Genomic DNA, 27,279 nt, shown 5'->3' with positions numbered 1-27,279 from the left:
CAAGAAAGACCACTACAAATGAGCAATATTTTGCACTGTTATAAAATTTAATAAATCAGAAACTGATGACATAGTGCTGTATTTTACTTCTTTATCTTTTTTTTTTCAACCAAAAATGCTTTGCTCTGATTAGGGGGTACTTGAATTAAAACAAAATTCACAGGGGGTACATTGCTGAAAAAAGGTTGAGAACCACTGACCTAGTATATACAATAATATAAACCAAGTCATTGTATTTCATTTAGGATTATTTCATAACTTCATTTAAATAAAAATATATGTTTTGTCTTTTTTAGATACAGTCAATAAATAATGTGAACATGTATCATAACATGGAAATCTAAGAGAACGTGTTGTGAATGAGGATGCTTGTGGACCTGGAAATTATTATTTATGTTTTTTTACACATTTTTATTTAAAAAAAACAACAGTTTTTCCAACGTATTCAATTTTAGACGCTTTCTCTTCTTAGTTATTATTTCTCCGGCTGTAGAAAAGAGCCGCTCACAGGGCACAGAGGAGGCGTCAGTGCGACACAGTTCGCGTGTCGGTCACGTGACCAAAACAGCTCATGATCGGTCACGTGACTTTCTAAAAGCGGTACACGCACCGACACAGGGTTTCGCTCTATGAGCTCGACGCATGCGCCGATGCATCGGTGTTGCCGGACCCATCACTAGTTAGTCCACTCCTCTTCAACGGCTGTGTGACGTTGCTGGATCTTGGCAGGAACTGGAACACATACGCCGATCCACAGCATCCCAAACATGCTCAATGGGTGACATGTTCGGTGAGTATGCCGACCATGCATGGAATGTTTGCAGCTTCCAGGAATTGTGTACAGATCCTTGCAACATTGGGCTGTGCATTGTCATGCTGCAACATGAGGTGATGGTCTCGGGTGAATGGCACAATAATGGGCCTGAGGATCTCGTCACGGTATCTCTGTGCATTCAAAATGCCATCAATAAAATGCGCTTGCGTTCGTTGTCCATAACGTACGCCTGCCCATACCATAACCCCACCCCCACCATGGGCCACTCCATTCACACTTGATTGACATCAGCAAACCGCTCTCCCACACGACGCCACACACGCTGTCTGCCATCTACCCTGAACAGTTAAAACAAATGGGATTCACCCGTGAAGAGAACACCTCTCCAACGTGCCAGATGCCAACGAATGTGAGCATTTTCCCCCTCAAGTCGGTTATGACTACGAACTGCAGTCAGGTCGAGAACCCGATGATGACGACAAGCATACAGATGAGCTTCCCTGAGACTGTTTCTCAAAAGTCAAGAGGGGACATTTTTTGTTGCAAACAGTCCATCCGACTTTAAAACATGTTAAGACACTCTTTTAAACCAATCACACACTTTTCAGGCTTCAAAATAAAGTTAAAGTACCAATGGTTGTCACACACACTAGGTGTGGTGAAATTTGTCCTCTGCATTTGACCCATCCCTTTGTTCACCCCCTGGGAGGTGAGGGGAGCAGTGGGCAGCAGCGGTGCCGCGCCCGGGAATCATTTTTGGTGATTTAACCCCCAATTCCAACCCTTGATGCTGAGTGCCAAGCAGGGAAGTAATGGGTCCCATTTTTATAGTCTTTGGTATGACTCGGCCGGGGTTTGAACCCACAACCTACCGATCTCAGGGCGGAGACTCTAACCACTAGGCCACTGAGTAGGCTAATAGTGCTACACTATAGGTCCGGTTTTACATTAACAAAATAAATATGTCTTGCATTACGATCATGCTTTGTCAGAGATGTTTTGTAATGTTGATCTGTGATATTTGCAACCAAAGAAATGCTAGTACGTCAGTTAAGAAACAATTGGTGGTGGGGGCGGGGGTCTGGCTGGCTGAAATATTAAAATTATTCTATAACATGTTCTGGTCGAATCCTCAATTATAGAATGATTAGCCGGCTGAATATTACATTTTGTGAATAAATAAATAAGATTAAAACATGGTCATGCAGCAATATGAGTAACGTTAACTTGTACAACATGTAACGTACAGAATATCAGAAGCATTTAATTCAGGTAGCAATATCACAGATTATATTACCAAACATCTCTGACAAGTAAAACATGATCATAACAATCCACATTTTGTGTTATTTGCGAAACTGGAATCTAAACACGGAAGTGTAGCTTCTCTCCTCTAAATGCAAGTGCTCCTACAGCAGGAATACAAATTCTGTATTTCTACAAAATACAAAATCTACAGTTTTTTTTGTGTTTTTTTTTTTACTGTCATAAAAGCATGTTTGTCCTTTTGGTGTTGAGCTGTTTAAAAGAGCATATTGTTTAAAACACATTTCATTTAAGCAAATTAATTGTCCATTCATTGTGTTACAATTGTGTCCAGGGTACACTTATTAATGATCAAATCAAATCAAATCAAATCAACTTTATTCATAAAGCGCATTTAAAATTTACCACAGGGGTAGCCAAAGTGCTGTACAATGGGCAAACACAACACAACACAAACAGAACACGATAAAAAATAAATAAATAAAATAGAATAAATAAAAACATAAAAACATAATGATGAAAAATTATATCTATCTGCAATTATTCGCGTTTAAATATTTTAATCGTTTGACAGCCATAGTTTCGACTCATTGTGGCTCAGTGGCTTTGTGGTTAGAGTGTCGGTAGGTCGTGAGTTCAAACCCCGGCCGAGTCATACCAAAGACTATAAAAATGGGACCCATTACCTCCCTGCTTAACACTTAGCATCAAGGGTTGGAATTGGGGGTTAAATCACCAAAATGATTCCTGAGCGTGGCCACCGCTGCTGCTCACTGCTCCCCTCACCTCCCAGGAGGTGGAACAGGGGGATGGGTCAAATGCAGAGGTTCATTTCACCACACCTGGTGTGTGTGTGACTATCAGTGCTACTTTAACTTTTAACTTGTGACGCAAAGAAGAAGACACAATTATGCGGTATACCTTGGATCATGAGCCGTTACATTCCTTCCCATCTTTCTAATGAAAGTAGGTTTCATCTGCCTGAAGAATCTGATTCCAGAAAATCAAAACATTTTTCTGAATTTTTTCTGGCAAAGTCCAAATCATACACACAAACAGAAAGATATGTAAGTGTGTAAGGCCCCGCATGCTCTATTCAAGTGTGCCCTTTCCACACACACACACACACACACACACACCTGTTGCCACCTAAAATACTCCTCCGTTATCTTCTCAAAGCGCTAAATCGCACATCCGCGTTGTTTTCAGTCCTTCCCCGAAAATAACTGAACCCCCACCCCCACTCCCACCCGTAACTCCACCCCAATATTACAGTTGATCCAGCGCCGTAAGCCGCCACCTCTCTTTCTCACTCCAAGGTTTATTTTTAGCCCTCAAACAACTGCTCTCCTAAAAATGGGCCTGACCCGCATGTACGGCCGGAGGTGGAGCGCGACTATGTATGGTTTCCTCCCTGCACTCAAAGCCTCTTTCTCCTCTGGTGAGGCGTGAAGGAGCGAAGACAGCGGGGGTACAAAAAAAAAGATGCACGGAAACCGCCAACTCGGGATGCATGATCGCCGCAACTGACGGACTTTCCAACTTTGAATTTGCCGGATTTTCACTGTAACCTTTCCCAGGGTTCTGCCTGACCTATTACACTTTAAACACAAAACACACTTCTGTGGACTTTTGAGAGCTGGTAGTGAAGGACCATGTTCTCCCTGTGGTTGTTCCTGCTCCCGTGCTTCGGCCTCGTACCCCTGTCCCCAGCGGAAAAGGGCTTGGAGTTCCCGCAGTATGACGGGAAAGACCGTGTTTTGGACATCAACGACAAGAACTACAAGAAAGCCTTGAAGCAGTACGGTGTGCTCTGCCTCTTCTACCACGAGCCCGTGGCGGACAACAAGGAGCAACAAAAACAACACCAAATGACTGAGTTGGTGCTGGAGGTAAGGAACAGGGGGAGGTCCAAGTCAAAGGATCAGTTTTGTGGCAGAGCTGACATCTAAATAGACATTGGAGACCTTTAATGCCAACAATGGAACTTAAGCCGTGCAAAGAGCTCTGCAAGGTCACAGTGGCCCAGTTATGTCCAATGAGGCGTTCGTTTCCAGTATGTTGTTCCTCACTATTATTAATTAAAAACCTTCCCTGTTTCATTTATAAAGGTTTTCAGTTGGTGTTTACAGAGACACAAGCCCAGTTTTCTTGGCTGTGGTGGATGGCACGAGTCCAATTGTCTTAATAGTCATGAGAAAATTAAATATGTATCTGTAAGGAACAACATAGTCATTCAATTATTAATTTTCAATGCAGCTGAGATAGGCTGCAACATCCCCCGCGACGCCGAAAGGGACAAGCGGTAGAAAATGGATGGATGGAAGTAAAAACTGGCCATATTTCAGAAGGGGACATCATCTGCAATGTCTAAACCGGCCACCAGAGAGCATGCTTTAAAAATCATAGTAATTGCAATGTTTTTTTAATGTATGTTTCCCCCCCAAATAGACAATGATAATAATAATAAAGCAATAACAACAATATTGCTAATATTTATTTATCTAAATTAGTTTGGCTGAATAAATTACATTTTTAACAATAATCATAGACCTGCTCAGTGGCCTTGTGGTTAGAGCGTCCGCCCTGAGATCGGTAGGTCTTGAATTCAAACCCCGGCCGAGTCATACCAAAGACTATAAAAATGGGACCCATTCACCCACCCACTCAGCAAAAAGGGTTAGAATTGGGGGTTAAATCACCAGAATGATTCCCGAGCGTGACCACCGCTGCTGCTCACTGCTCCCCTCACCTCCCAGGGGGTGGAACAAGGGGATGGGTCAAATGCAGAGAGTAATTTCACCACACCTGGTGTGTGTGTGACTATCAGTGGTACTTTAACTTTAACCTCGTCAAACTATACATTGTATTAAAATATATTTTAGATTATTCGTGTTATTTCTTTACATTCACCATTAATATTAATATTGGGGCAGGGTAGAGCGGCCGTGCCAGCAACCTGAGGGTTCTAGGTTCTATCCCTGCTTCTGCCATCCTAGTCACAGCTGTTGTGTCCTTGGGCAAGACACTTCACCCACCTGCTCCGAGTGCCACCCACACTGGTTTAAAAATGTAACTTAGATAATGGGTTTCACTAGGTAAAGTGCTTTGAGTCACTAGAGAAAAGCGCTATATAAATATAATTCACTTCACTTAATATATACGGCCCCTGGTCACACAGCGCAGATGTATTTTTATTTTTCTAAACCAGCGGTAAACGAGGGAAGAATGTATTTCATTTTCAAATTGAATTTAAAATGTCTCACTTTGTTTCCTTTGCTTTGCAATCATCTTCACCCACACTGAACGAGAGAGTTGAGGGATGCCGATCCTCAGCTAAATACTTTTGAAATATTTAAGCATAATTTCACTTTGTGACAATGCACCATCTTATTTCCTATGCAAAGTCATTAACCATGTAAGAGATACGATACAATTGGGATTTGGAACCACACACTGTAGGAAACAATGTGCACAATGCATCTCACGTTACATACAGTACAATACTGACCTCCAATGCCAGTGCACTCCTGACATTAGACATCACTGCGTCACTGTGTACTTGACCTTTGTATTGTATCCGGTATCATTAATATGGACTTCAAATCGACCTTATCGTTGTAGTATAATAATCATCCCTCTTTAGTACGTTGGTGTAGAACATTGCTTTTCAACTAGAGGCCCGCAGGCCAATTCTGGTACAAAAATGACCAGCCCCTGTACCGGTCCCTGAGTTCAGTTTGAAACTTGGTAGACAAACATTATTGCAGCAAATTGGCATATGGTATGCAGTGTTGGGTTAGTTACTGAAAACCAGTAACTAGTTACAGTTACTAGTTACTTTATTTCAAGAGTAACTCAGTTACTAACTCAGTTACTTATACCAAAAAGTAATGCGTTACTGTGAAAAGTAACTATTTAGTTACTTCTTCCCCCCCCCTTTTTTTAAGGCTCCCATTAATGCCCTTTGAGCCTTCATTTCAGTACTGTTATTGCACTGGAGAATAATACAATGTGTTGATCAACTTGACATGCATTTGCATCACTGAACTCAAAAAGCAATGTGGTCTACATACAACACACAAAGATATGTTTCAAAGGGCCAATTTATTTCAGGCCAGAACAAATTGACAAAACTATTTTAAATAGCTGCAACATAATGGCACTTTAACTTTAACTTTAAGTAGATAGGACCTTTGATCCAAGACACAACTTACATTTAACTAAAATGTTATTTTCTTTGTGCTCGACAAAAGAAAAGTATTGAGAATGTCTCCATGTTAAAAAACTCGACTTCTGGTTTTGCCATGATGTCTTGTTAGTTGTTATGAGAGTAGCGTGTGTGTGTGTGGCCCTTTAAGATATGACAGCATGTGAGGTGAGTGACATCAGTGAGTGAGTGGGCGAGAGAGGTGAGCGAGCGGCGACAGTGAGTGCGTGCAGGTGCTCTAGCTTGGTGGATGGCTGCGTCCAATAAAGTCACAAAGTTGCAACAAACCGCCGGTCTCGTCATTCACCCTCAGCTGTAAAGACCCACTGCCGGGTAAAGTGAAGGTTGTTAGCCCCGAAGATGTACATAGGCCCTGGAGGAACGTCTACCCTGCGCTCCTCAACTGCGGTATGGGAGTCCCCCCCGCCCCTACCCACACAAAGCACGCCTTTTCTTTTCCACCGCAGTGCTGCAATAAAACACATTCAGATCTTCTGTTTCTAGCCGATACTACATGAAAAATAACGTAAAATAACGCAGTAACGCATCATGTAGTAACGGTAACTGAGTTACTGAATATAAAAAATAACGCGTTAGATTACTAGTTACCGCCGAAACTAACTGCGTTACAGTAACGTGTTACTTTGTAACGTGTTAGTCCCAACACTGATGGTATGTTCTTCATTGTCATTGCGCAAGTGCAACAAAATTTTCACCATAAACCCGTTCAAGATTAGACAAACATTGTACAGAAACAGAACAGGAATGGTAATGTGTTGCCACTGACAGCGGCCAGTAAAAAGTAGGAAAGAGGTGGGGGAGGACCAGTAAAAAAAAGTTGATCTCAGACTGGGCTCCTATGGGGCTGGGGGCACAGACTGGGGCTGAGAAAAAAAACTTGATAATCAATCAATCAATGTTTATTTATATAGCCCTAAATCACAAGTGTCTCAAAGGGCTGCACAAGCCATATACACATGTTGACACAGAAACCACAAGACTTGCAACAGGAGGGGAAGGGGCAGGCATTTGGCCCGAAGCTGACAGCCACTAGGGGCGCTGCTTCATTGTCCGTCATTCCAGTTAGGGTGAAGCGGTGGCAAAGGCGTGGGGTGGGGGTATGTGTGCATATGTAGCCATGGTCCATGGTGTGTGTGTTAAGTCTGTAGGCCTGGAGTCGCTCTGCATGTGGTGGAAATGGAACAGAATTTATCTTTCCAGGGGTTGTTGACAGGGAAGGAGTTTGTTTCATCTTTGCTGCACTGTTCTCGAGGGGAATCTTGAAGCATTGACCTTGCTATGTCGCAGCCAGGGAAAACAATCCAAATTAGAATGGTTGTGTTTGAGTGAGCAAAAATTTTAACTTTTTACTCTAATTGTCTATTTCCGGGGCAGCATGGTGAACCAGGGGTTAGTGCATGTGCCTCACAATAAGAAGAGCTGTTTGGCCACAATACTCAGCAATATGTTTGTAGGAGAAAAGGTGAGGCCTTTAATCCCATGAACACCAAGCCTACCGTCAATCATGGTGGTGGTAGTATTATGCTCTGGGCCTGTTTTGCTGCCAATGGGACAATGAAAAAGGAGGATTACCTCCAAATTCTTCAGGACAACCTGAAATCATCAGCCCGTAGGTTGGGTCTTGGGTGCAGTTGGGTGTTCCAACAGGACAATGACCCCAAATAGAATAGAATAGAATGGACTTTATTGTCAATATATTTGCATATAATGAGATTAAGGACTCCAACTTAAGGTGCGGTAGTGGGAACAAATATGGGGTAAAAATAAATTAAATTACACAACAGGTAATAAAGAAAAAACTAACAATTGAAATAAACAGACTACTATCCAATAAAAATAATAAGCAATCCCGTACAATATACAAAACACTATAGAAATACAAAATACTGTACAATATACAGAACAAGACAAGAGTACACACGTCAAAAGTGGTAAAAGAATGGCTAAATCAGGTTAGAATGAAGGTTTTAGAATGGCCTTCCCAAAGTCCTGACTTAAAAGTGTGGACAATGCTGAAGAAACAAGTCCATGTCAGAAAACCAACAGATTTAGCTGAACTGCACCACTTTTGTCAAGAGGAGTGGTCAAAAATTCAACCAGAAGCTGGCCAGAAGCTTGTGGATGGCTACCAAAAGTGCCTTATTGCAGCGAAACTTGCCAAAGGACATGTGACCAAATATTAACATTGCTGTATGTATACTTTTGACCCAGCAAATTTGCTCACATTTTCAGTAGACCCATAATAAATTCATAAAAAAAACCAAACTTCATGAATGTTTTTTGTGACCAACAAGTATGTGCTCCAATCACTCTATCACAAAAAAATAAGACTTGTAGAAATTATTGGAAACTCAAGACAGCCATGACATCATGTTCTTTACAAGTGTATGAAATCTTTTGATCATGACTGTACATATTACAACATACAACTCGAGATTTGCAACAGAGGGGAGGGAGTGGGGGCTAGGGAGGCAGGCTGCAGCTATTCAAGAGTGTCCGCAGTTCTGCCCGCATCCTCCAATCATTTCTGGCAGCTCTGGGGTACTTTGAAGGCTGCCAGCAACTTCTAATTTGTCGACAAACCAAAGCAATGCTCCAATCAGCAGATGTCCTGTTGTCATAATTCCGAAAATGTGGTTATCTTCACGTCGCCGTAAAGAAGGCACTCCTTCTTCTCCCAAGAGTCCGTCGTGTGTCCACCAACAACCGCTCTGTCAAGACAGGCAGGTTCTCCCAAACCCGAGATCTTGTCAATTTCGTTGAAAGGCAAGTTAATTAGTCCCATTGTTTAGATTTGGAGAACAGTGCAAAAAAAGGCCACAAGAAAGTCAAGACAAGACAAAACAAAGAAGCAAACAGGAGAGATAAGGGAGAGGGAATGGGAGTGTCCGCCCTCGATTAGTGCCAGTGAGAAAGCCATCTCTATGAGTGCTGTCATAGAGAGGATCTTTGACTATCCTTTTTGCAGAAAGTCCTTGAAAGCAGCAGAACTCTGACAAAATAAATAGACCAAAATCAAATGTCTACTGTAGAGGACACTGGTTCTATGGAATAAATAAAATAACAATAATAGTAAAGGAAGCTTTCTGAAAATGCGGCCCCCAAAACAATTAAGATGAATATCCCTGGTGTAGATTATACATTCTATTGCTCTATTTCTAACAGTGTATTGTGATATGAATATAAATCACACTTTCAGAATAAATTATGTTAAAACAACTGCTGCACTAATGCAGCCACTTTAGAACAAGGCAATCTGGGTAATTATGTAACTGTGTCTCTGTGTCCTCCAGGGTAGCAAATTGGGAATTCATGTTTTCCAAAAACACCTATATCTACTCCTATCCAAAATACTCAGAAATCCCTGAATTATTTTTTTTCCGATTTAATCCGAAGCATCTCTTTTGTCTGTTATTTAATTTTGCAGCTCGTGGCTCAGGTCATGGAGGAGAAAGGCATCGGCTTTGGAATGGTGGACTCCCACAAGGACGCGAAGGTGTCGAAGAAACTAGGTGAGTAAAGGCCCTTAAGAGCAGCTATTTAGTCAATATGATGCAACTCTGTGTCATAAATCCCATGGCAGGCCTGGAGGAGGAAGGCAGCGTGTACGTTTTTAAAGATGACCGAGTGATCGAGTTTGACGGCTGGCTCTCTGCAAACACCCTGGTGGAGTTCTTGTTGGACGTGAGTAGACGGATTTAGGAGTAAAACAGAGGTCATCAACCTTTTCGAGCCCAAGATACCTGGCCTCAGCAAAAAAAACTAAAACAACTACCGTATTTTTCGGAGTATAAGTCGCACCGGAGTATAAGTCGCACCTGCCGAGAATGCATAATAAAGAAGGAAAAAAAACAGTGACGTGCAGTCACTAGAGGCAGGTGAGGCAGGGCCTCACCTGCCATCATGGAAAGAAAAAAAATGTAAAAAGAAAAAAAAAAAATTAAATTGTTATATGTATCCAGTGATTATACTATAAAGTTATTTTCCATTTAACTTCACCAGTTTTAGATTATTTTTATACAAAATCGCTGAATTTTCACATTTGCCGTTCAAATACTGAGAAGAGACGGTGCGGTGAACAGCAGCCAGTTGAGGCACGTCACTCAGTGCCGCAACATGGATTGCGCAATGACTCGGCTATCTGCTGGCCTGCTGTGCAGATACACCTGCAGACTGCAGGTGTACCTAATTCACAACTCCTCCAACACGAACATTATTGTTTTTGCACTTTTTGGCTTCTTATTAAATAACTTTTGTAACCTATTTTCATGGGCTTTCCTCTTTGTGATGTTAAGTTCCTGTTATGCGCTGTTATACAGTATATGCCTTGAGCTCTTATTTTGAAGGCGCTAAGAGCGGAAGTGATGTCACGTTGCGGAGGTTTTTGAAAGAAGGTAAATAAAGTGGTCCTCGTGTAAACTGGAGCCTCCGTGTTTGTTATTTTGTAGTTTCATACACTATAGGCGACATTTATAAACCCTCGGTTACACTTTTTAAATAGATTCAATCTTGCACGTGGAAAGTTTAAGTGAGGGCTTTAGTTGCGGTGCATGGACTTAATTTCTAAGTAAAGGTAAGACCATAATAACGTTTTTTTTAATTAAATGTGCTTTTTTGTGTGCTACAGTTTGTATGTGTAAAGTTAAAGTTAAGTTAAAGTACCAATGATTGTCACACACACACTAGGTGTAATGAAATTTGTCCTCTGCATTTGACCCATCCCCTTGATCACCCCCTGGGAGGTGAGGGGAGCAGTGGGAATCATTTTTGGTGATTTAACCCCCAATTCCAACCCTTGATGCTGAGTGCCAAGCAGGGAAGAATGCTGGTATGAGCTTTTAAACATAACACGTTAACTACTGCCAATCAAATGGTGAATAAGATACTCTTTAGGGTTCATATGTTTGTAAATCTGACTGTGATGAAGTCAGTGCCTCACCAGCCATGAACCTCACCGCACGTCACTGAAAAAAAACATATATAAGTCGCACTGGAGCCCGGCCAAACTATGAAAAAACTGCGACTTATAGTCCGAAAAATACAGTATGATTTATATATATATATATAGTAGATATGGGTGTCATGATCCGTTGCCCGTTTTGTTTAGTGTTGACTCCCTCAGTTCTGTTTTCAGCACCCTTGAGTTTGTGTGTTTTGGTTACCATGGGTGCTGACCATACTTGCCAACCCTCCCGATTTTCCCGGGAGACTCCCGTATTTCAGTGCCTCTCCCAAAAAAATCTCCTGAGGCAACAATTCTCCCGAATTTCTCCCGATTTCCACCTGGACAACAATATCGGGGGCGTACTTTAAAGGCACTGCCTTTAGCATTCTCCACTACCTGTCGTCAAGTCCGCTTTTCCTCCATACAAACAGCGTGCCGGCCCAGTCACATATTAAATGCGGCTGTTAAACACACATAAGTGAATGCAATGCATACTTGCTCAACAGCCTATACAGGTCACACTGAGGGTGGCCGTATAAACAACTTTAACACTTTTACAAATATGCGCCACACTGTGAACCCACACCAAACAAGAATGACAAACACATTCCGGGAGAACATCCGCACCGTAACACAACATAAACACAACAGAACAAATACCCAGAACACCTTGCAGCACTAAGTCTTCCAGGACGCTACAATATACACCCCCGCTACCACCAAACCCCGCCCCCCTCAACCCTCCCCATCTCCCGAATTCGGAGGTCTCAAGGTTGGCAAGTATGGTACTGACTAGTTTCACCTCCCTCTGATTAGTGTCTGGGACGCTCACCTGCTGCCGGGCACTAATCAGAGAGCTACTTATTCCCGTTTTTTCGCCACGCTCAGTCTGTCTTTCTTGTTTGCACTGCGCAACAGTGACGACGTCTACTGCTTTATGCAACTGTTATATTGGATGATTTCTTGTTTTCTTGCTCATTTTCTGTGCAAAGGTTTTGCCTTAGCTCCCCGTGCCATCGGCACACATCTCTTTTGTTTGTTTCCTGTATTTTTGTATTTGGAACAATTTATGGACAATAAATCATCGTCTCACCTGCACCTTGCCTCCGGAGTTCCTGCTGCATCTTGGGAGAACGATCCGCGACCCAACCGTAACAATGGGTGGAGTTTGCATGTTCTCTCCGTGACCGCGTGGGTTCCGTCCGGGTACTCCGGCTTCCTCCCACCTCCAAAGACATGCACCTGGGAGAAGCCTGATTTGTGACACTAAATTGTTTTTTGCGTGTTTGATTAAGAGGGGTTTAACGAGGAAGTCCTTCCTACGCCTCCACCTTGTTTTATCATATATTACTGCCCTTGAACATGTAAATGTCTATGTAGAGGTTGCCCTCTAGTGGGTTCTTCGGACCACCACACACTGCCAGGAGAGCCCGGAATTCAAGGTATAACACTGTTTTATTTTCATAAACGTCCAGAGGCTTTTGCTTTCCAGCAAACTGTCTTTCTCTCCTGCTTCCGCCCAGCAGCACCTCCAACTCCAACTACTTGTCTCATTCCGGCTGCTGCTAATAAAGTCGACAGGTGATTAGATAACAAGGACCACCTGGGCCATCTACGCACCTGTCGCTGTCTTCGAGGCCGGTCCTGGCACACCCTGTTCCGCGGCAGGCCCGCAGGCCACGCCCCCCTCCCCAGTCTAGTTTTGTATATAAAAATCAACACAAAATCTGTACTTTGGAGCAATGTGCGCGGATTCTAGTATTTAGCTTGTCAGCTTCCCGTCGAAGGCAAGCGATGATGGTCGTGGTTCACAAAAGACTTGTTTGATGCTGGATGCTAGAAAACGTCCGATTTTTTGCAACAGTCAGCCTTAATGCGTTGTTGCAGCTCAATGATTTTTGTGCATGCCATGCCATGCGCATTTGCGAGACGAGCGAGTGAAGTGTGTTCAGGGGTTAATATGCGTGCCTGTTGGCAAGTGTGTTGGTCACTCGCCGGGTAGGGGTGACACTGATGTCATATTGACACATATTTATTTTTCTTGTATTTTCGCGATGGACCGGTAGGGTCCCAAAGATCGACGGGTTGGCGACCTCTGGAGTAAAAGATCCTGTTGTTTTTAATGGGACCTGAAAATGACGCATTACTCTCATGCAGCTATTGGAGGAGCCAGTGGAGGTGATCGACAACGCCCTGGAGTTGAGGGCCTTTGACAGGATGGAGGAGGACATCCGGGTCATAGGTTACTTCAAAGGAGAGGACTCCGAGCGTGAGTAGGAAGATTCCTTTGCCAAAATTTGCTGGCACCACTGTAACGTTTAAAAACCCCCAAACATTTTTAGCCTTGAGATAGGAACAGGAACGCTGTTGAAATAAAAATAAAAAATAAACACTTTGAGATTTGCTTATACAATAGTTCCTTGTTTTAATCACGACTAATTGGTTTCAGGCTTGACTTTGGTAAACAGATTTCCACGAAGTAAGATTATCATTAGTAAATCAAATATTTTGTTAAAGCATAAAAAAACTGTTGCTAACTTCTAAATATAATTTTTTTTTTTTACATAACTAGATCCCTCTAAAAATGAAAAACACCCATAGAGTCACCTTTGCACTCACTCCATCCAGCATAGTTGCCTTGAGTGTGTTCTACTGTAGATTACTGTACTCACCGGTTGCCCGGAGGATTTTCCAGACATCATTGCTATCACATCCTGGGTAATTCCTCTAAGTTAGAACTGGGCATGCATGTGCTGAAACCACAGGCGTAAGCTGTTCTGTTAAAAAAATGGTCAATTTGACAGTCGCAGCTACGATCATTAGCTGTGTTGTTAGCATTTGGTCTTGGTAGCATTGCGTGTCCCGTGTTGTCATTCCACATTGCTCGAGCCAAAGACCCACCAATGTGGGGCTGCAGGTGTCAAAGATGAAGTGCAGCAAGAGAGTTCATCTCCACTTAGTATTGTCAGGACAGCTGCTAGTAGCAGGTTTTTTTTTTGTTAGCATCAAATGGCGCGCTAGTAGTGGTACATCTCGCATCTCGTCTTTTGACATCGCTCACACCAAAGTGGAGAAATGTTATTGACGAGGCAGGAGTTGAAGATAAAGTTCAGCAAAAAATTGTTCTGCCAAAAGTTTGTCAAGTTGTTTGTCGTGGTGAAGCTACATTAGCGCCAAGATTAGCCGCCATGTTGTTGTTAACTTTTTGTTTACTTTTTGACACTTGGAAAACCGCCCGACTTTTTGACACTTAGAAAAAATCCCCAATCTTTTACACTTGGAAAAAAATCCAGATTTTTTTGACAATTTAGAAAAAATACACACTTTTTGACAGTAATCCTGACTTTTTGACACTTAGGAAAAAATACAGATTTTTTTGACACTTAGGAAAAAAATCCTGATTTTTTGACACTTAGAAAAAATACCGACTGTTTGACACTTAGAAAAAATCCCAACTTTTGGACACAGAAAAAAATCCCGACTTTTTGACACTTAGATAAAAACCAGACTTTTTGACACTTACTAAAAACCCAGACTTTTTGACATTTAGAAAAAACCCCAACTTTTTTAAATTTAGAAAAAATCCCGAATTTTTGACACAGAATAAATATTGTCTTTTTGACACTTGTAAAAAATCCCAATTTTTCGACACTTTGAAAAAAATCCTGACTTTTTGACACTTGGAAAAAATCCCAATTTTTTGACACTCTGAAAAAAATCGAGACTTTTTGACAGAAACCTGACTTTTTGACACTTCCAAAAAATCCTGACTTTTTGACATTTAGAGAAAAAACACAACTTTTTTAAATTCAGAAAAAAAATCCCGAATTTTTGACACATAATAAATCCCGACTTTTTGACCCTAGAAAAAAATCTGTTTTTTGACACTTAAAAAAAAATCCCCACTTTTTGACAGAAAAAACGTATTTTTTGGACACTTAGAAAAAATCCTGAGTTTTTGACACCTAGAAAAAAATCCCGATTTTTTAAGTAAAAAATCCTGACTTTTTGACACTTAGAAAAAAATCCCGATTTTTTGACACTTAGAAAAAAATCCCGATTTTTTGACACTTAGAAAAAAATCCCGATTTTTTGACACTTAGAAAAAAATCCCAATTTTTTGACACTTAGAAAAAAATCCCAATTTTTTGACACTTAGAAAAAATCCCGATTTTTTGACACTTATAAAAAATCCCGATTTTTTTGACACTTAGAAAAAATCCAGACTTTTTGACAGGAAAAAAATGACTTCTTGACACTTAAAAAAAATACAGACTTTTTGACACATAAAAAAACCAGACTTTTTGACACATAAAAAAACCAGACTTTTTGACATTTAGAAAAAAAACTGACTTTTTGACACTTAGAAAAAATCCCGATTTTGGAAATGGAAGTCCTGCTTGGCGATTATCTTTTTTGATCGCCACAACATAATAATATAAAATAAGAATATACTGCAATGTAATATGTATAACACATACATAGGACTTAATTAAACAGCTAGTGTAGAATAAAACCGTATTTAAAAAAAAAATCTTAATTAATTTACACCCCACATTTTCTGTATATGTCATTTTTTTCTGGAAGAAACACAAAATGATTACACTTACAGCTTTTCAGTCTGTAGCTGACTGACATACAGTTGCCAATTATTTTAAGCAGTTTAGCTAAGCCCGATTATTAAATGTATTTTCATTTGAGATTTTTGGTACAAAGTGACCCTCTGTGAAGTGGTGGGCAAATACACAGTGCGGGTTAGAGGCGCCATCTTGTCCATGAAGAAGGTTTTTTTTTCCTTTTCACAACTTCAAAACCAAACTTGAGGGTCGCTGCTCTGAAAAGTGGTGCAAAAAGGTGAGGGAAGATGACATCTTTTTTTTAATCACATATGGTGCTCATAAACAGGCTCTGCTGACACAATAAAGTTTTAAAAATAGAAGACCTTTAACTTTAGAGCTTTTGGACTTTAGGAATGCTGTAAACATGTTGACATCAACAGCCCCAAAAGTGTGGACGGGAATAGGAATACACAAACACACACGCACAGTGGATTTGTTTATTTGTACCTATTAATATCACTAGAAAAACTTCACTTTATTAAATATAAAACAGACATAACGATGTTTTTATGCTCAGTGCTCAAAAGGCTCTAATGTTATCGTACTAATCATGTAGCAACGCAGATTAATCACCCAGTTTATTTTGACCCCACATGCTTACTTTAACTGCAAATGTTTGTTAAATGGTCACTGATCGGAATCAGAATCAGCTTTATTGGCCAATTATATTTAACACACAAGGAATTTGACCTGGTAGACTGTAAGAAATAAAAAAAAAGAAAAAGTACCGGGTATGAAAACAAGAAAACATTTAAGAACACAAAGGACATTAAAATTTATTAAAAGAGCTAACGCAACCAGCTGCCATTTCAGCGGCGCCAATTCTACACACAGCTACAAAAACAATCAAACACCAAAAACATGAGTAATGAATAATAAATATTGTGCACATATGATTGCACAATGCATAGACAAACAACAACAACAACAACAAAAACAAAACAAACAAAATCACAATTTAAACACCCACATGCCATCGTCCGCTGGGTACCATCAACCAAGAGAGCCCATTCCATCCTAGGCTTCCCTCCAGCAGCCCCGGGCAACGTCCGGTCGGCGCAAATGAGCAAGAATCCGTCCAGGGAGACTGAAGTAATGTGATCAGAGGCAAATTTCACTTCAAAACACACCCTGTTGGGACTTTGGATAAAATGAAATAATATGACTCCTTTTTAATGCGCCCTACAATCTGGTGCGCCTAATATATGAAAAAAGATCAAAAATAGACCGTTCATCGGCAGTGCATCAGTTGTTCATTTCTACATCTGAACATCACGAAAAAAAATTATTCTCAATCAGGTACAAAACATTCACAAGGCTGCTGAATTCATGTTTTTAACATCATTTTTGACAACAAGAACATTGCTGTGTCTACACTATTTGCCTTTCAATTAAAGGGCCAGCAGCGTCCCCATGAGTGCATTTTCATTTCCACGGATTTACAGCTCCATTTTTATCCCGCCCGTCCATGCAGCTGCTCTCTCTCTCTCTCTCTCTCTCTCTCTCTCTCTCTCTCTCTCTCTCCTTTTCTCTTTCTGTCCCAGGCTGCACATATGCGCCCGTGACCTGCAGCCGGCCATCTGTGGGAGCAATAAGCGCGGCACAAAGTTCAGCTATTTCCGCCCGCCGACGTGCAAATGTCAGCCTCGGAAAGCACAAGCGTGATGTAGGCGCCCTGTGAGATAACATTCTCTTCTTCCCTTCTGTGCCCTCAGACTACGAAGCCTTCAAGGAGGCCGCCGAGCAGTTTCAACCCCACATTAAGTTCTTTGCCACCTTTGACAAGTCTGTGAGTGAGCGCGCAAGCATGCCGTCGCAGCTGCTGCCATCTCGTTCTTTTCACAGTCAATGATTTGACGCTCTCAGGTGGCCAAAGAGCTGACCCTGAAATTGAACGAGGTGGACTTCTACGAGCCCTTCATGGAGGAGCCCGTCACCGTCCCAGGAAAGCCTCACTCTGAAGAGGACCTGGTGGAGTTCATCAACGAGCACAAACGGTAAACAATCAGAAACCTTGTGAGAACATGACCTGCAAGTGCTGAGCCAGTCGTAGCATTGGTGCATTTAGAGTGATCTCATTGGATGTTGAGTGAGTGCTGTGATTTTCCAAAAAACCTTATCTATCTATCTATCTATCTATCCATCAATCAATCAATCAATCAAAGTTTATATAGCCCTACATCCCGAGTGTCAAAGGGCTGCACAAGCCACAACGACATTCTTGGCTCAGATCCCACATCAGGGCAAGAAAAAACTCAACCCAATGGGATTACAATGAGAAACCTTGGAGGGGACCGCAGATGTGGGAACCCCCCACCCCCAGTGCAATAGACGTCGAGTGGATCTAGATCATAGTGTGAGAGTCCAGTCCATAGTGGGGGCAGCCGGATATTATCTTGAGTGGAGACAAGTCAGCAGCGCAGAGACGTCCTCAACTGATGCACAGATGAGTGGTCCATCCCGGGTCCCGACTTTGAACAGCTAGCACGTCATCCGTGGTCACCTAATCTGTGACCCCCCCCTCCACGAAGGAGAGGGGGGCAGAGCAGAAAAGAGACGGCAGATAAACTGGTCTAAAAGGGGGGGGGGGGGGGGTCTATTTAAAGACTAGAGTATGCAAATGAGTTTTAAGGTGGGACTTAAATGCTTCTACTAAGGTAGCATCTCTAACTCTATATGACATGATTCATCATTAGACATACATTATATATAGTAGTTACATAGTTACTGTCTGGTTTGTATCATTTTAATTCAGTAAATGCACAGTAGCATTCACAATACACCAAATGTTAGCCATTTTTTTAAATATTATTTTCCAATATATATATAACATTGTATTTATTTATATATATATTTTTAATACAAGTTTGACTTTTTTTTTTTTAAATTTCTGCTTATATTTCTTTTATTTGGGTTTTATCGTATGTTTTTTCTTCTGTGATATGGATCCCCCTGGGTCTGAAATAAAATGACTACACAATATAATGGAACTATTCGATTTCCTGAATTATAGCAAAAAAAAAAAATCTCGATACATTTTTAAGTTAAAATTCATGCATAAAATACATATTTTATTTCAGCATATTTATATTTTTGTCAATTATATTCCTGGGGATAGGTTGATTGGCAACACTAAATTGGCCCTAGTGTGTGAATGTGAGTGTGAATATCGTCTGTCTATCTGTGTTGGCCCTGCGGGCGCGACCCCGAAGGGAATAAGCGGTAGAAAAATGGATGGATGGATATTTCTCACACTCACATTAATTAATGAATGGATATATTTATTTGTGATGTATTTGTTCCCTATGTTACTATTTTGTATTATTTGCAATGCTCTCCATTTTTGAGAAGCATTTGTAGGAAAAACAAGTAGTAAAAGTAAACATTTTTACTTTAAAAAATAAATAAATAAAGGTGTTCTCACTCTTATTTATTACTTTTTAAAACAATAATTTGAATACAACATACTATAATAATTTCTAAGAACATTTAAAAAAAAACTTGCACAGTTAAGAATAAACACAAGATAAATGTACAAGAAAGAAAAGTAAATCAGAAACTAAAAAGAGCGAAAATACAATTGTTATAATGTATTTTATTTCTGGTTGTATTTCTTTTATTTGGGTTTTATTGTATGTTTTTTCTTCTGTGATATGGATCTCCCTGGGTCTGAAATAAAATGACTACACAATATTTTGGAACTTTTAGATTTTCTGAATTATAGCAAAAAATAAGTCTCGATTACATTTTTAAGTTAAAATTCATGCATAAAATACATATTTTATTTCAATGTATTTAATATTATTTCTTAATTAAAAAAAAAAATGCATATTTATATTTTTGTCAATTATATTTCTCACACTCACATGAATTAATGGATGGATATATTTATTTGTGATGGATTTGTTCACTATGTTACTATTTTGTATTATTTGCAATGCTCTCCATTATTGAGAAACATTTGTAGGAATACCAAGTTGTAAAAGTTTAAAGTTTTTCCTTTAAAAAATAAATAAAGGTGTTCTCACTCTTATTTATTACTTTTTAAAACTACAATTTTAATATAACATACTATAATTATTTCTAAGAATATATATATAAAAATATTGCACAGTTAAGAAAAAACACAAGATAAATGTACAAAAAACCTAAACTAAAAATAGTGAAAATACAATTATTATATTGTTTATACCAATTTAAGTTTGTCTTTTTTTATTATAATTTTTTATTTATTTCTTTTTATCTTTTATTCTTTTTTTGTCCCAATACTAGTATTTAGAATCATTCAGAATGTTCCCAGTTTTAGTTGAAATTACAACTATTAGTCAGAGTAATATCATACACATAGGATATATAAATATGTAATCATACACATAGGATATATAAATATGTATACTGTATTTTGAAATGTGTGTTTATTAGCGTATGGTGCAAATTTTAGGTGCAAAATAAACTGTATTGTTGTGCAGCTCACACGGTTTTGTTTGTTTTATCGTGTGCCATTAGGCCAACTCTGAGAAAGTTGCGTGCAGAGGACATGTTTGAAACCTGGGTAAGTCAGCGTGGAAACAAGAACTTTTTTTTAGAATTCCCTATTTTCCCTACATTTTCACATCTTTGGGTGGTTTTCAGGAGGACGACATTGAGGGCATCCACATCGTGGCTTTTGCAGAGGAGGAGGATCCAGGTAAGTCAACCCTTGTTGTTCCTCAACATGTTCCACTCTTGCCTTTGTACTCATAGAACACATTGATAAACGTCATTCTTAGGACGTAAATATAAATTAAAGGTTTAGTTGGTGTTTTAGATATGTTACTCTACGCTGAGTATTGCAGTTACAATACTGTTTATACCAGGGGTCCCCAAACTTTGTGACTCGTGGGCCGCATAGGGTTGAAAAAGTCTGGCCGGGGGCCGGGCTGTGTGTGTGTGTGTGTGTGTGTTTATACACTATATTGCTAAAAGTATTTGGCCACCCATCCAAATGATCAGAATCAGGTGTCCTAATAACTTAGGCACGGAGACTGTTTCTACAAACATTTGTGAAATAATGGGCCGCTCTCAGGAGCTCAGTGACTGTGCACCAGTGCACAAAGCAAGGTCCATAAAGACATGGATGACAGAGTCTGGTGTGGATGAACTTGACTGGCCTGCACAGAGTCCTGACTTGAACCCGATAGAACACCTTTGGGATGAATTAGAACGGAGACTGAAAGCCAGGCCTTCTCGACTAACATCAGTGTGTGACCTCACCAATGTGCTTTTGGAAGAATGGTGGAAAATTCCTATAAACACACTCCGCAACCTTGTGAAAAGCCTTCCCAGAAGAGTTGAAGCTGTAATAGCTGCAAAAGGTGGACCCACATCATATTGAACCCTATGGGTTTGGAATGGGATGGCACTTCAAGTTCATATGTGAGTCAAGGCAGGTGGCCAAATACTTTTGGCAATATAGTTGTGCCGTTAGGGGTGCATGTCTGATGCAAGGGCTGTTTAACACCTTTCTTACGTCACGACTCTAGAGACCGATGAGCTTTGTCAGCAGGTTTGTTGACAATCAAAAGGGTGATATTAAAACGACATACAATACGGTCAATATATACATATGTTATGCAAATGTATACACATATATGCTGTAATGCTAACTTACAAGGCATGAGAAGGTAAACAAAAGTGAATTTGTACTAGGACGCCATATTAGATGACATCAAAAATTATCGCTAATGAGAATGACAAAGATCTCATTATACATCACAAATTGTAAATTTAGCTAGAAATATTTTAGACAAAAACCAAGTTTCAAAGTTCAATTTATGATACAACAATGCAACCGTAAACAAAAGACATATGCAGTATTTCTTCAAAAATAACCACCATAAAATACGTGCTGGCACCATAGATTTCTCTGCTTGGCTCATGCAACTTCCAGTCAATAAAGTTTGATTTACGTGGACCCCGACTTAAACAAGTTGAAAAACTTATTCGGGTGTTACCATTTAGTGGTCGATTGTACGGAATATGTACTGTACTGTGCAATCTACTAATACAAGCTTCAATCAATCAATCAATCAATCAATCAATTCAAAGTACACGCTTCTCAAAGATGTAGTAACTGCCCTGACCACATGGTGGCGGCTAATACACATGTAATAATGTTAATTAAATAAAAAGCAATAAGCATAACACACTTCAACAAGAGTTTACAACTTTTAGTTGTAACAGAACAATAGTGTGTGTATATATATGTATATATATATATATATATATATATATATATATATATATATATATATTACCGTCATTGGGGCCAAGGGCTTTTGAAAATGTTGTAGACTTAATAGTCTGTCATCTGAATTTGTAAGTTACAAAAAACTTAAAATATACAAATTAATTGATACATATTAAGATAAATAAATATAACATTATAGTTGAACAATAATATATCTGTTGCAGTATACAGAAGAAAGTTATGTACAGTAGCCAAAGGAGGTGTACATTTTATTAATATTAATAGTATTTAAATGTAATACATTTATGATTTATAATAGTGTACAAAATATTAACGATATATGATACAACATAATGATTATACATGATGAAAAAATAAATGTATAATCAAATTGTAGTCTCTGATTGGGAGATGCCCAAAGATTCCCACCTTGACACATAACTGCTGTGTGTTCATGGTTCCTCCATTAAAGTTACCGTATTTGAAAAGAGGCGCCACTGGGTTTTAAAGGCAAGGGAAGACTTAAACCCCCCAGGAGATGCACTAATAACAAGATAATCATAATAACATTTACGTATTTTTATGACTCATATTACCTACTGATGATAGTTGTATGTGAATCTGCTAATTAATCTCTAATTGACACTCAGAAGCAAAGGAAAACTTGAAAGATTTATAACCATATTTAAGAAAGTAATGAAATGTTATATTTAAATTAAGATTCCGGCTACTTTATATTGATTTTGTTGGAACTTTTTTTGATTTGGGGGGGTTATCTAGATATGTTCTAGATACACTGTATTGCCAAAAGTATTTGGCCACCTGCCTTGACTCACATATGAACTTGAAGTGCCATCCCATTCCTAACCCGTAGGGTTCAATATGATGTCGGTCCACCTTTTGCAGCTATTACAGCTTCAACTCTTCTGAGAAGGCTGTCCACAAAGAGTGTGTTTATAGGAATTTTCGATCATTCTTCCAAAAGCGCATCGGTGAAGTCACACACTGATGTTTGTCGAGAAGGCCTGGCTCTCAGTTTCTGTTCTAATTCATCCCAAAGGTGTTCTATCGGGTTCAGGTCAGGACTCTGTGCAGGCCAGTCAAGTTCATTCACTCCAGACTTTGTCACACATGTCTTTATGGACCTTTCTTTGTGCACTGGTGCACAGTCATGTTGGAAGAGGAAGGGGCCCGCTCCAAACTGTTCCCACAAAGTTAGGAGCATGGAATTGTCCACAATGTTTTGGTATCCTCGAGCATTCAAAGTTCCTTTTACAGGAACTAAGGGACCGAGCCCAACTCCTGAAAAACAACCCAACACCATAATTCCTCCTCCACCAAATTTCACACTCGGTACAATGCAGTCCGAAATGTAGCGTTCTCCTGGCAACCTCCAAACCCAGACTAGCCCATCAGATTGCCAGATGGAAAAGCGTGATTCATCACTCCAGCGAAGGCGTCTCCACTGCTCTATAGTCCAGTGGCGACGTGCTTTACACCACTGCATCCCACGCTTTGCATTGGACTTGGTGATGTATGGCTTAGATACAGCTGCTCGGCCATAGAAATCCATTCCATGAAGCTCTCTGCGTACTGTACGTAGGCTAATTGGAAGGTCACATGAAGTTTGGAGCTCTGTAGCAACTGACTTTGCAGAAGGTCAGCGACCTCCTTTGCACTATGCGCTTCAGCATCCGCTGACCCCTCTCTGTCAGTTTATGTGGCCTACCACTTGGTGGCTGAGTTGCTGTTGTTCCCAAACTCTTCACTTTTCTTATAATAAAGCCGACAGTTGACTTTGGAATATTTAGGAGCGAGGAAATTTCACGGCTGGATTTGTTGCACAGGTGGCATCCTATGACAGTTCCACGCTGGAAATCACTGAGCTCCTGAGAGTGGCCCATTCTTTCACAAATGTTTGTAGAAACAGTCTCCATGCCTAAGTGCTTGATTTTATACACCTGTGTCCGGGCCAAGTGATTAGGACACCTGATTCTGATCATTTGGATGTGTGGCCAAATACTTTTGGCAATATAGTGTATGTTAATGACATTTTTTAAAGTCAAAAACCTAATTAAGGTTTTTACATGTGTTTTAAAAAGCTGTTTTTAACTAAATTCATGCATTAGTTTATTTTTGAGTGCATGTAACCATATCAAGTGTGTAAAGGGGGCCAAGAATTTGGTGCCACGCCCCTGCTTACATCTACAACATGCTGACTCCACAAGATAGCTGCATTTGAAGCATGATGAGTGGTCAACATCCAACAACTTTATCTACCTCTGCACGTGCTTGAAAATGTTGCATGTCAGCTGTTGTCACCCTTGCTGCAGGGTTGTTTACACCAAAATTATCAGCACTATTAACTCCTTAGCGCAATTACAACATTGGTTCTCTTGGTGCTGTGCAATATACTGCTAGTGTAAAACCTTTGCACTTCCTTTCAGATGGTTTTGAGTTCCTGGAGATCCTGAAGGAGGTGGCAAGAGATAACACGCACCTTCCTGAGCTCAGCATTGTGTGGATTGACCCTGATGACTTCCCCCTGGTGAGAGGTCACACACTTTAGAGCAGGGGTGTCAAACGTATGGCCCACGTGCCGGATCAGGCCCACGAACAGGTTTTATCCGGCCCGCGGGATGAGTTTGCTAAGTAATAAATTGAGCCGAAATTTTTTAATGAAAGAAACTGCTGTTCTAAATGTGTCCACTAGATGTCGCAATAGCAATTCTTTGTACCTTTGTAGATGATGCTACATATGTAAACAAAAATAAACCACATAATGTTAGTGCACCCGTCGAGGAAAATGAGAAAATTACATAAATAACATACTGTAATAAGATTTTGATATAACTTTTGGTAACACTTTGATTGATTGAAACTTTTATTAGTAGATTGCACAGTACAGTACATACTCCGTACAATTGACCACTAAATGGTAACACCTGAATAATTTTTTCAACTTGTTTAAGTCGGGGTCCTCGTTAATCAATTCATGGTAGTATGGGCAACATATGCACCATTAATTAGTTTCTTATTAACATGCAAAATAGTAACATATTGGCTCTCAATTAGTCATTATTAAGTACGTATTAATGCCTTATTATACAACCAGTAAGCCATTAACTAAGAGTCTTCCATCAATAACCTTAGTTTATTAGTAACCCTAAACCTTATATGTTCCCCTAGTGTCCAAATAACTCTAAATTAAGTCTTTGTTACTTTAATAAGCAACTAATTAATGGTGAATATGTTCCCCATACTAAAGTGTTTCCTAATTTTTTTTATCTTGATAGATTGCAAATTAACACCAATGAGTTGACTGATGAACATTATCACATAATTTATTAAGAAAATATAAATAACGACAAATTAAGGTAGAATACTATTAACTGCAACATGTAAGTCTAAAAAAACCCCAACAACATTATGATTTGTACATTTTAAGAATGTGCTTGTTCTATTTTTAAACAAAGAAAACAATCTGAAGTTGTCTTTATTTTTAAGTTATCGTGCCGTGATTTTACCAGTCCGTCCCACTTGGGAGTAGATTTTCCTCCATGTGGCCCCCGATCTAAAATGAGTTTGACACCCCTGCTTTAGACTCAAACACACAAAACATGGGCTCAATTTAACAGTCTGATACATGTTTTAGTTGATTCCCTACTGGGAGAAGACCTTCAAGGTGGACCTGTTCAGACCTCAGATCGGAGTGGTCAACGTTACAGATGTGAGTCAATATGTGTGTGTCTTTGTTAAGGCTTCTTGTAACACTGACGTGTGTGCGTGTGTGTGTGTGTGTGGGTGTGGTGTTTGCAGGCCGACAGCGTGTGGATGCTGATGGATGACGAGGAGGATCTGCCCTCAGCCCAAGAGTTGGAGTACTGGATCGAAGACGTGCTCTCTGGGAAAGTCAACACCGAAGACGACGATGATGATGACGATGACGATGATGATGACGACGACGATGATGACGATGATGAGGACGATGATGAGGACGATGATGATGATGACGATGAGTAATCAGCATTGAGTCAAACTCGAACATGCAGCAATTCTGATACATAACTGAAAATACATAAACATACATGTTTTCTCAAATACTGTATGTGTACCATAAACACACCTGGTTGACATAATTGACATAATCCATACATACAGTATCTGCTAATAACAACACACTGATACCTCAATTTGCATTCACAAAAAAATATTAAATCAAACTGTGTGGTTATTGTGTATTTCTCTATTTGCTCTGAAGAAGTCTGTGTGACAAAAAATGTACATGTCCCAAAGGATGCTGTACAAATATCATACAGTATGTTTTTGTCCCACTTTGAAAGAGTCAATCTTTTAAAATGACTTCAGGCTGTTATATCAAATATCAGTTATATATTTTTAGTTGAAGTCCTTTAAAGGCCAGTATGTTGATATTACTCCACTGTTTTTATTCATTGAAAAAAAAAAAAAAATCCCCCACAATGATAAAAATATTTGAATAAAATACATTTCGTCAAGTATTTTTTGATTATTATTACTAATATTAATAGGCACTGAGATAGTTCAATGATCTGCAGTTACATTGATTTTCATGCATTATATTTTATACAGTGTCAAATTTAAAAAAAAGTTACACTGGAGGTTCTAGTGACAAAAAATGTCCACTTCTCAAAAAACGCTATATATATGTGTATATATATATATATATATGTATATGTATATATATATGTATATGTGTATATATATATGTGTGTGTGTGTGTATACATATATGTGTGTGTGTGTGTATACATATATGTGTGTATATGTATGTATGTATGTATATATATATATATATATATATATATATATATATATATATATAGTGTGTGTGTGTGGGATCTGAGGATGTCGTTGTGGCTTCAGAATCAGAATCAGAATCAGCTTTATTGTCATTACGCAAGGTAACGAGATTGAGGCCATTCCATACAGTGCGATGTGTGCATGCTAGAAAAACAATGTGCAAATATATAAAAATATAAAAAATGTAGAAGTGCAATGAATATGGTGTGAAATGAATATATACATGAAAAAAAAAACTAAACAAAAACAGGGTGGTTGGTGGAATGGGTTATTGCACCGAAGAGAAGGCAGTTATGAGGGACAATGGGGCAGTCCGTTCAGGATGGTTATGGCCCTGGGGAAGAAGCTGTTCTTTAGCCTGTTTGTTTTGGTT

General features: G+C 39.6%; 1 protein-coding gene across 1 annotated transcript; it reads left to right on the top strand.

Annotated features, from left to right (window-relative positions):
* The first annotated feature begins 3,467 nt into the window (after window positions 1-3,467).
* casq2 (calsequestrin 2) lies at window positions 3,468-26,560 on the top strand. The gene is made up of 11 exons (XM_061970574.2): window positions 3,468-3,933; window positions 9,700-9,784; window positions 9,856-9,956; window positions 13,375-13,486; window positions 17,552-17,625; window positions 17,703-17,833; window positions 20,343-20,388; window positions 20,469-20,523; window positions 24,513-24,613; window positions 25,721-25,795; window positions 25,885-26,560. Exons 1-11 carry the CDS (start codon window positions 3,697-3,699, stop codon window positions 26,086-26,088), a joined length of 1,221 nt encoding a protein of 406 aa, XP_061826558.1. The 5' UTR covers window positions 3,468-3,696; the 3' UTR covers window positions 26,089-26,560.
* The last annotated feature ends 719 nt before the right edge of the window (window positions 26,561-27,279 follow it).

The sequence above is a fragment of the Nerophis lumbriciformis genome, linkage group LG13 (genome assembly GCF_033978685.3).
Source record: "Nerophis lumbriciformis linkage group LG13, RoL_Nlum_v2.1, whole genome shotgun sequence".
Taxonomy (NCBI): domain Eukaryota; kingdom Metazoa; phylum Chordata; class Actinopteri; order Syngnathiformes; family Syngnathidae; genus Nerophis; species Nerophis lumbriciformis.
The sequence above is the reverse complement of the archived record's forward strand: the minus strand, read 5'-3'. Positions and strand labels throughout refer to the sequence as shown.

Bases quoted from the DNA above. Each gene is read 5' to 3' on its own strand.
- casq2 (XM_061970574.2), top strand. From the start codon at position 3,697: ATGTTCTCCCTGTGGTTGTTCCTGCTCCCGTGCTTCGGCCTCGTACCC. The intron at 9,957-13,374 runs GTGAGTAGACGG...ACTCTCATGCAG, and splicing joins TGGTGGAGTTCTTGTTGGAC to CTATTGGAGGAGCCAGTGGA. The intron at 13,487-17,551 runs GTGAGTAGGAAG...CTGTGCCCTCAG, and splicing joins CAAAGGAGAGGACTCCGAGC to ACTACGAAGCCTTCAAGGAG.